The following is an 11,126-nucleotide window of genomic DNA, read 5'->3' on the forward strand; positions in this document are numbered from 1 at the left end:
CACTGTTGCTGTTGGGACTCAATATGTGAATAATATGGCTGGGATAGGGTGGCTTCAGAATCATCATCTCTCTCATTTTCTCTTTGAATAATATGGATTAAAAAAAAAATAACAAATTTTCAAAAAAATCGATCATGGATTAAAAAAAAAATCACAAATTTTCAAAAAATTCTATCATGGATTACAAAAAAAAATTCGATCATGGATTAAAAAAAAAAAATCACAAATTTTCAAAAAATTCAATTATGGATTACATAAAATTCGATCATGGATTACATAAAATTCGATCATGGATTACATAAAATTCGATCATGGATTACAAAAAGAAACAAAAAATTCAATCGTGGATTACAAAAAAAGAAAAAAACAGTTCGATCATGGATTACAAAAAATTCGATCATGGATTACAAAAAACTCTATCATGGGTTACAAAAAAAGAAAAAAACAAAAAATTCAATCATGGATTACAAAAAAAAAAACAAACATTTCGATCATGGATTACAAAAAAAAACAAACATTTCGATCATGTATTACAAAACATTCGATCATGGATTACAAAAAATTCTATCATGGGTTACAAAAAAAAAACAAAAAAACAAAAAAATCGATCATGGATTACAAGAAAAGAAAACAAACATTTCGATCATGGATTACAAAAAATTCTATTATGGGTTACAAAAAGCCAAAAAATTCGATCATGGAGTACAAAAAAACAAAAACAATTCAATCTTGGATTACAAAAAAATCAATCAAGTATTACAAAAAAATCTATCATGGATTACAAAAAAAATAAAAATAAAAAATAAAAAAAAAAAAAAAAAAAAATTCCGTACGAGACTCGCCGATTCACTGTTCGGACTCGCCGATTCCGTACAGTGAATCGACGATTCACTGTACAGAATCGTCCGGTTCTCTCTAGAACCGGACGATTTCCGATTTTTTAGGCGATCCGGTTCCCTTTTCACGATTTCCGAGTCGAACCGGGCGAGTCCGGTTCGACTCGGCGTTTTTTAAAACACTGGTCTGGACCTAAACCCGGCTCGAAAATACATACATGGGACCCAGAACTGGACTCGGACCTAGACCCAAAATTTATTTTGACGACTTGGTAATTTTAAATATTTATTAATTTTTATAAAATAACCTAAAAGAAATAATAAAATTGAATAAACAAGCTAAGCACACTCAAAACAATTTCATGAAAAATTTGAAATTCATACTTTATTACTTTTAACAAAACAAAACAAAAACAAAAAAACAAAAAAAAAGAGTTACCAAATCACACTCATTTCCGATAGGACTGGGAATGGGCCAAGTTGGGTCTGGACCTAAACCCGGCTCGAAAATACATACATGGGACCCAGAACTGGACTCGGACCTAGACCCAAAATTTATTTTGACGACTTGGACCTTGACCCGATTAAACATAGAAAAACCAAAAACAAAAAAATGATGAAACCCCCCCCCCCCCCCCCCCCCCTAATAACGTGTAAAAACAATTACCAAAAAATACTAAAAAATATCAAAAATATATAACCAATATTACATAAAATCATGTTGGGGATTAAAATTTTTAAAAACTTAAAAAAAATATACATATTAATATATAATCTTTATTAATTTATATATTAAAAAATTATAACATATTAGATTAACCGGATCAAGTCTATCAATACCCGGACCAGTGTTCACAAAATCGAATTGAAATGGTTAACCAGACATAGGGCCGAAAGTGGTTTAGCTAGAGTAACCGGTAAACCGGCTGATTCAATGTTCTAACCGGGTAAGTCCTTGGCGGTCAAAAAATTGTTGAAAAGAATAACAAAGATTCAAAAAATTCTACTAAAATATGAATAGCATATAAAAAACGATTAAAATAAAACACATTCAAATGAAGTTGAAAATTGATGAAAAAATGGAATTTAAAGAACCGATTGGTGCCTAGGGTATTTGTAAAAATTTTGGAAAAAGATGGACCCAAACTTAGTCCTATTTACTATTTGGGTCCAAGATTTGGACTCGAAACTGACTCACTAGGCCCAAATCTTAGACCCATACCTGGACTTGGATCAAAGTGGGTCATTGGGTCTTTGGTCGGGCCGGGATAAATTCCCAGCCCTAATTGTCAATGAAACTTTAGTATTTATATGCTTTCTTAAAAATTATATTAGTTTAGAATATTTTTACATACGATAACAACATCAAGCATCAAATAAAAAGTACAAACTTTTCATCACTTCAAAATTTCAAAATTAACAAATAAAATTATTGGAAGATGAAATTTATTAGCAATTATGAGGCATCATATCAGGTACTCCAAAGAAAATAATTTTCACAATAAGAAAAAATGTATAGAATAGGTGATTGGAAAATTCCAATAAAATAACTACATACCTTCTAGGGCCAAGGTTTTCTACTACAATCTCACTCTAAGGGCGTGTTTGATAATAGGAAGTGGCTTCTGGAAGTTGAGAACTTCTCAACTTTTCGTGTTTGATAAAAATGAGAACCCCAAATCGAAAGTTTTCATCTTCCCACACCCATGTGTAAAAAACGTTCCGACCCAAAGGTCGGAACCTAAAATGGGAAGCTCTAAGGGCCTGTTTGATAACTGGAAGCAAGTTCAGGAACGGTAGATTGGAAGTTCTTAAGTTCTGTGAACTTACGAAATTCCTGGTTTCTGTGTTTGATAACCTCCTTGGGAAGTTAAGAAGTTCATGGTTTCTGTATTTGATAATCTCCTGGGAAGTTAAGAAGTTCCTGGTTTCTGTGTTTGATAACATCCTAAGAAGTTAAAGAAGAACTGGGTATCTGTATTGGATTAGAGAAAAGACTAGCTTTCATTCCATTAGCAAGAGTTACATTTTTTATATGTCCACCACTAACACCACATGAAAAAATTACATTTTGGTTTCCAAACCGGCCTATAGTCCTTACCAAAAGAAATATCATGGAGCAGATACCATCTTGAAGTTTTCCGAAATCAGTGGCAGTCATGTAATTTTTATAAAGCGCATTTTGACGTTTTCTAAATCAGTGGCAGTCATGTAACTTATTTTCTATTTCTTTTTTTGCAAAGAATGAGTGCACATAGTTTCTTTTTTTGCAAAGAAGTATGGACATCCATGAAGACAAGCAAACTCCATAGAGAAGTGTAGTCCACCTTTGTGAGATTTGTAATCTCTATCTGATTCTTGCACCAATTTTTTGTTTGCACGATTTTGTGTTTCCCCGATTTTGTTTTTGGGCATTCACTTTCTCAATATATATTTTTTTGACAACTTTTCTCAAAATATATAGTACTTATATACAGTGAAAAGAAAAATGCAAAATGTTTCATATCATGGCATTGGAACCAAAACGATCTTTTCAAAAAAAAAAGAAAATGTAAAATGCAGAATAGAATAAATTCACTAATCAATGAACATTTCAAGATTTGCATGCTATGTGGCCCAATGGATAAACTACGAGTGAAGTTTGAGAGTCAGAAGTGCACAAAAATATGCAAGACACTTGGGGTCAAAATATTGAAACTCTATGGAAGCATTAGATGTTTTAGAAAAAGGATGTATAATATCCAATGCGCTACAGAAAACTATACTCCATAGGGATAATCCACATTTGATGAAATTATGAGTGGTGATGAAAAGGTAGGACCCACCATTGTGATCATATCCTATTCTAGGCCAGTCCCTCTTTATACCATTTATCATTTCATTGGACAAGGACCACCCCATGGAATATGTAAATGAGTAGCCATTGAATATATTATACACATCCATTCTAGAGATGTAATAACAAATCATAACATGTAATAACTTCAGCACTGATGTATCTGTATCAAGTAATATTCACAATTGATACGTCCATAAAAAACAAACTATGTACAAAACCAACCCATTCAACAATTACCCTGTAATAGTTTAAACATACATAATTCAAAATACAAGAACTAAGAAATCAACCCATTCAAACACACATGCACAATGCAAGTAGTACCAAATCAGCCCATTCAACAATAACCTGCAATAACTTGAGCGCTACATATATTCAGCACTGACGCATCGGTATCAAGCAGCATTCACAATTCATGCACCCATAAACAATAACCTGTAAGAAATCAACCCTCCTTCGAAAATGCAGCTCCATTCTGCTATCGGCTCCCCAAGTCATCATGATGTAGTTGGGTAATATTGCACATGCAATAACTACATCAACCTGTGTTCGTAAAGGATACTGCATTTGATTATTGAGAGCAAGAAATCTAGCCTTCCAAAGTCCAAATGTCCTCTTCACCACATTTCTAAGCGTGGAATGCCGCTTGTTGAATAACTCCTTATGATTCTGGGGAGCTCATGGGCCTGAAGCAAATTCGTTTAGATGGTAACGGACTCTTCGATATGGTCCTATAAAACCACGAATAGTAGGATACTTACCATCTACAAGGTAATATTTTCCTGTACCATGTTTGTGAAATGAGTATATTGTAAGGCCAAATATTACACTAAAAATATTGTACAACCAGAAGCAACGAAACATAGGAAGGAACAAAGTTACCCTCAAGCACTGCAAGCCCACTGCCTTCATTACTAATTGCGTCATATAAGACTTTAGAACCTGATGCAGAACCTTCCCAACCTGCAAGTACATAATGGAAGCGCATATCGAAACCAATTGCAGCCATAACATTTTGGCTTAAAAAACCTTTTCTATTTCGGAAACGATTATGCTATCGACTACGAATTCGAGCAGGGACATGAGTCCCATCAATAGCTCTGACACAATCCTATTAAGAGAAAAAAATCTTGTGTGATGGTACTTAAAAATATGGCTACTTGTTCATCAACTGCCAAATATCTTGTATCTGTAATGTTTGTCCTCTGCTTTAACAAATTACATAGACTGATAAAAGCACAACTTTCCATTCGTAATTAGTCGAAGTACTTACGAGGGTGGCATGACAGCAAGTAGTAGACATAATTGACCCCAGTAAAAATTGAATTATGAACACGCCTTCTCCTCTTTTGCGTAGTGATATACCAACATATAATGCACCACATTATATATGTAAGATATAATTTTACCACCAACCGACGTTGTTGGGGATCCATAACTAGAAATTGAAGAAGGCACCCACATAATTAAAGCAATATTTTTAAGCAAACCATAATATGAAAGAAGCCATCCACGTCTATAAAGAAAACCATGAAACAACCTTTGATATTAAATTAAAAGAAATCATCCACATACAAATGAAAGAATTTATCCAATACATATTTATAAAATGCAAACCATAAAGTAATCTTTATCAAACAGTAATAAGAAAGAAGCCATCCACATCCATAAAGAAAATCATGAAGCAACCTTTGACATTAAATTGAACGAAACCATCCACATATAAATGAAAGAATTTATCCAATACATATTTATAAAATGCAAACCATAAAGTAATCTCTATCAACCCATAATATGAAAGAAGCCATCCACATCCATAATAAAAATCATGAAGCAATCTTTGATATTAAAATGAAAGAAGCTATCGAATTACAAATGAAAAAAGTCATCCACATACATATTTATAATATGGAAACCATAAAGTAAACATAGTCAATCAAGTATTTAGAGGTGCCTCATCTCTTCATCCAAGTAAGCCTTTCGTATCCTTGGATCCAATAAGTTTAATAACATCTCTGCCTTTGTAGAATCTTGGAAGATCCTTGCCGCTATTACAAAGACATCATCACCAACTTCAACTGCTCTTCACAAGTCTTCAACAATCTTCAAGGCGTCTCTCTTAATCTTGGACAGAACATCTACCATAGGAGTATCGTTGTTACCTACAATTTCACGTGCTAGCATCATATTGCTATCGGCCACCTCTATCATGACTATAGTCGTGGAGTCATTGAAGGTGGGTTGCTTTGATCGGCGTTGTGTTCCTATGGGAGTATGGGACTGTCGTCTTTTTGATCCAGATGATATTGGGTCATCAGATGAGGATGAGCTAGATTGGACCTGGACTTTTACGGGGCGGTCATTAAAGAATGGAGTTTCGGGCCTTTCTAGCTTAATTATAATGTCACCCCCAATCGATTTGTACGTCCCATCTGCTGTGTTGCCCTCATCGATCTTTCTTAAGAACGAATATTCGGGCAAAGTCTTGTTATGATATTTATTTTCCCATTCATTCTCCTGCATATAAAAGATCATAAATTATTTTTAGCGATATTTATTCAAAAATTTTAAGTCCTATGCAAATGAGTAATTACATATCGCTAAGTAGTCAACCAAACAGCACTCTCGGTGGTTACTATCCTCCTCCTTGCATCCCATCCAAACTCGGATACATTCATAAGTTTTTTTATGTTATTATACATAGTTTTAAAGAACTTATACTTGTTCTTTAACCTATTTTCCGTGTTTATGGCCCAAATTTAATTTTCATTACTTCTACCATATGTTTCCATGAACCTTTTTAAAGCGCGCCCCCCCCCCCAACCCCCCCTACCTTGGATACAGGCCTACTCTCCTTTTTCAATGAAATGATCATCTTCTACAAGTTCCTCTTGGATCCTAAATTCTCATTCCCTTTGCTTGATGATGTGTTTGGCAATCTAAAATAGGGAGACACCAAATCTATTATATTCTATATAATCATATGTTGTGTGCTCTCTCTCACTCTCGTAGCAAGATTATAATAGCACACGACATTTGATAGAATAACTTGTAATAGATTAAACATATATAATTAAAAATGCAAGAACTAAAAAATCAGCCCATTCAAACACACATGCATAATGCAAGCATCAAGAAATCAGCTCATTCAACAATAACCTGTAATAACTGGAGCACTACTTATATTCAGCATTGGGGCATCTGTATCAAGCAAAATTCACAACTCATGCATCCATAAAGAAAACCATGTACAAAACAAAATGTTTCAACAAAATCCTGTAATAGTTTAAACACACATAATTAAAAATGCAAGAACAAAGAAATCAGCCCAATCAAACACACATGCACAATGCAAGCAGCAGGAAATCAGCCCACTCAACAATAACCTGTAATAACTTGAGTACTACTTATAATCAGCAATGGTGCATCTATATCAAGTAACATTCACAACTCATGCATCCAAAAAGAAAACAATGTACAAAACCAACCCATACAACAATCACCTGTAATAGTTTAAACAAACATAATTAAAAATGCAAGATCTAATAAATCAACCCATTCAAACACAAATACACAAAGCAAGCAGCAAGAAATCAGCCCATTCAACAATAACCTGTAAAAACTTGAGAACTACTAATATTCAGCACTGGTGCACCTGTATCAAGCAACATTCACAGCTCATACATCCATAAAGAAAACCATGTACAAAACCAATCCATTCAACAATAACCTGTAATACTTTAAACATACATAATTAAAAATGCAAGAACTAAGAAATCAGCCCATTCAAACACACATGCATAATGCAAGCAGCAAGAAATTAGCCCATTCAACAATAATCTGTAATAACTTGAGCACTACTTATATTCAGCATTGGTGCATCTGTATCAAGCAACATTCACAACTCATGCATCCATAAAGAAAGCCATGTCCAAAACCAACCGATTCAACAATAACCTGTAATAGTTTAAACACATATAATTAAAAATGCAAGAACTAAGAAATAAGCCCAATCAAACACACATGCACAATGCAAGCAGCAAAAAATAAGCCCATTCAACAATAACCTGTAATAACTTGAGTACTACTTATATTCAGCAATAGTGCATCTGTATCAAGCAACATTCACAACTCATGCATCCAAAAAGAAAATCATGTACAAAACCAACCCATACAATAATAACCTGTAATAGTTTTAACATACATATTTAAAAATGCAAGAACTAAGAAATCAGCCCATTCAAACACACATGCAAAATGCAAGGAACAAGAAATCAGCCCATTCAACAATAACCTGCAATAACTTGAGCACTACTTATTTTCAGCACTGAGGCATCCGTATCAATCAACATTCTCAACTCTTGCATCCATAAAGAAAACCAAGTACAAAACCAACCCAATCAACAATAACATGTAATAGTTTAAACATACATAATAAAAAAAGCAAGAACTAAAAAATCAGCCCATTCAAACACACATGTACAATGCAAGCAGCAAGAAATCAACCCATTCAACAATAACCTCTAATACCTTGAGCACAACTTAAATTCAGCACTGGTGCATCTGTATCAAGCAACATTCATCACTCATGCATCTATAAAAAAAACTATGTACAAAACCAACCCATTCAACGATAATCTGTAATAGTTTAAGCAAACATAATTAAAAATGCAAGAACTAAGAAATTAACCAAATCAAGCACACATGCACAATGCAAGCAACAAGAAATCAGCCCATTCAATAATAACCTGTAATAATTTGAGCATTACTTATATTCACCACTGGTGCATCTGTATCAAGCAACATTCACAATTCATGCATCCATAAAGAAAACCATGTACAAAACCAACCTATTCAACAATAACATGTAATAGCTTAAACATACATAATTAAAAATGCAAGAACTATGAAATCAACCCATACAATCACCCATGCACAATGCAAGCAGCAAGAAATCAGCCCTTTCAAAAATAACCTGTAATAACTTGAGCAGTACTTATATTCAGCAATGGTGCATCTATATGAAGCAACATTCACAACTCATGCATCCATAAAGAAAACCATATACAAAACCAACCCATTCAACAATAACATGTAATAGTTCAATCATGCATAATTAAAAATGCAAGAACTAGGAAATCAGCCCCTTCAAACACACATGCATAACGCAAGCAGCAAGAAATCTGCCCATTCAAGAATAATCTCTAATAACTTGAGCACTACTTATATTCAGCACTGATGCATCTGTATCAAGCGACATTCACAACTCATGCATCCAAAAAGAAAACCATGTACAAAACCAACCTATTCAATAATAACACGTAATAGTTTAAACATACATAATAAAAAATGCAAGAACTAAAAAATCAGCCCATTCAAATACACATGCGCAATACAAGTAGCATTAAATCTGCCCATTCAATAATAATCTGTAAGAATTTGAGCACTACCTATATTTAGCACTGGTGCGCATCTGTATCAAGCAACATTCACAACTCATGTCTCCATAAAAAAACCATGTACAAAACCAACCCATTCAATAATAGCCTGTAATAGTTTAAACATACATAATTAAAAATGCAAGAACTAACAAATCAGCCCATTCAAACACACATGCACAATGCTAGCAGCAAGAAATTAGCCCATTCAACAATAACTTGTAATAACTTGAGCAATTGTATCAAGCAACATTCACAACTCATGCATCCATAACGAAAACCATGTACAAAACCAACCCATTCAACAAGAACGTATAATAGTTTAGATATACATAATTAAAAATGCAAGAACTAAGAAATCAGCTCATTCAAACACACATGCACAATGCAAGCTGCAAGAAATCAGCCCATTCAACAATAACCCTCTAATAACTTTAGCACTACTTATATTCAGCACTAGTGCATCTGTATCAAGCAACATTCACAACTCATGCATCCATAAAGAGAACCACATATAAGACCAACCCATTTAACAATAACCTGTAATAGTTTAAACATACATAATTAAAAATGCAAGAACTAAGAAATCAGCTCATTTAAACACACATGCAAAATGCAAGCAGCAAGTAATCAGCCCATTAAACCTGTAGTCTCAAATAAGCTTGCTCCATCCCGTTGTTCTTCTTCTTCTTATCTTTTTCCTTTTTGTTTCGCAGCTTTGTTTTTTCCCTATTTAGTTTTAGTTCAATCTTAAACTCATTTTAACGCATTATAAAACAGAAGAAAAAGATAAATTATTCCATGGAATTGTGAACTATATTCCACTAACAAATTTTGCCCTAAACACAAATCATCTGCAGTTAAATAATATAGAGCAATTATCATGATATGAAACATAAATTAAATGAGAAATTATAATGCAATTATGAATAAGAGTAAGTGTAAAACCACTAGAATCATGGATTAAACATGAGTACAAGAAACTAAGAACTAATATCACAATAAGAAAAGCTTTTCCACCACAAAAATAGGAAAAACAAGAAAAAAAGGATAAATATAGTATAAGCTGAGAAACAAGTTTAAATTTCGTGTAATGACTCGAACAAACCCATAAAACCCTAGAGATTTCCAATGTTTTTTAATGAATTCGTACTCTGATCAGAGCTCAATGAAGTTAATGTATTCATACTCTGATCAGAGCTCAATGAAGTTTTTAATGTATTTGTACTCTGATCAGAGCTCAATGAAGTTAATGTATTCATACTTTGATCAGAGCTCAAAGATCAGAACTCAATGAGATTTATAATGTATTCGTACTCTGATCAGTGCTCAATGAAATTTATAATGTATTCGTACTCTGATCAGAGCTCAGATATCAGAGCTCAAAGATTAGAAAAAACCATTAACGTTTTTTTTACCAATTCTCACTCAAAAAAAGCTCAGAAAAAGCTAAGAAAAAGTTCAGAAAAAGCTCAAATATCTGAGCTCAAATAAAAAATACTTTTTTTTTTACCGATTTTACCAATTTTTAAAAAAGAAAAACCTCAGAAAAAGCACTAAACTGTAATGTATTCATTCTCAGATCAGAGCTCAAAGAACAGACCCCGATGAAATTTATAATGAATTCGTACTCTAATCAGAGCTCAAATATCAAAGCTCAGAAAAACCTCATAAAAAGCTCAGAAAAAAGCCCTAAACTTTTTTTTATCAATTTTCGCTCAGAAAAAGCAATGAAAAAGCTCATAAAAAGCTATCAGAGCTCAAAAAAAATTTGTTTTCTTTTTTTTTTACCAATTTAAAAAAAATAAAAACCTCAGAAAAAGCCTTAAACTATAATGTATTCATACTCTGAACAGAGGTCAATGAAATTTATAATATCTTTGTACTCTGATCAGAGCTCAATATGAGGATTTTCTAATCTTTGAGGATTTTCTAATTTATTACGAGGATTTTCTAATTTATTATGAGGATTTTCTAATTTATTATGAGGATTTTTTTGTCTTTGGGCTTTGA

General features: G+C 33.2%; 1 protein-coding gene across 1 annotated transcript; it reads right to left on the reverse strand.

The window, feature by feature from the left end:
- Positions 1-4,050: 4,050 nt before the first annotated feature.
- LOC148783800 (uncharacterized) lies at positions 4,051-4,684 on the reverse strand. The gene is made up of 2 exons (XM_088872377.1): positions 4,523-4,684; positions 4,051-4,344 (listed from the first exon to the last, which is right to left on the reverse strand). The coding sequence occupies exons 1-2, from the start codon at positions 4,682-4,684 to the stop codon at positions 4,051-4,053; spliced, it is 456 nt and encodes a 151-aa protein (XP_088728503.1).
- Positions 4,685-11,126: the final 6,442 nt, after the last annotated feature.

The sequence above is a fragment of the Amborella trichopoda genome, chromosome 1 (genome assembly GCF_054954075.1).
Source record: "Amborella trichopoda isolate Santa Cruz 75 chromosome 1, AtrichopodaSantaCruz75HAP2 v2.0, whole genome shotgun sequence".
In the NCBI taxonomy this organism is placed as follows: Eukaryota; Viridiplantae; Streptophyta; class Magnoliopsida; order Amborellales; family Amborellaceae; genus Amborella; species Amborella trichopoda.

Excerpts from the sequence above, each read along its gene's own strand:
- LOC148783800 (XM_088872377.1), bottom strand. The coding sequence starts at position 4,684 with ATGGCTGCAATTGGTTTCGATATGCGCTTCCATTATGTACTTGCAGGT. Across the intron at positions 4,345-4,522 it reads CCTATGTTTCGTTGCTTCTG|AATCATAAGGAGTTATTCAA; the intron begins GTTGTACAATAT and ends TGAGCTCCCCAG.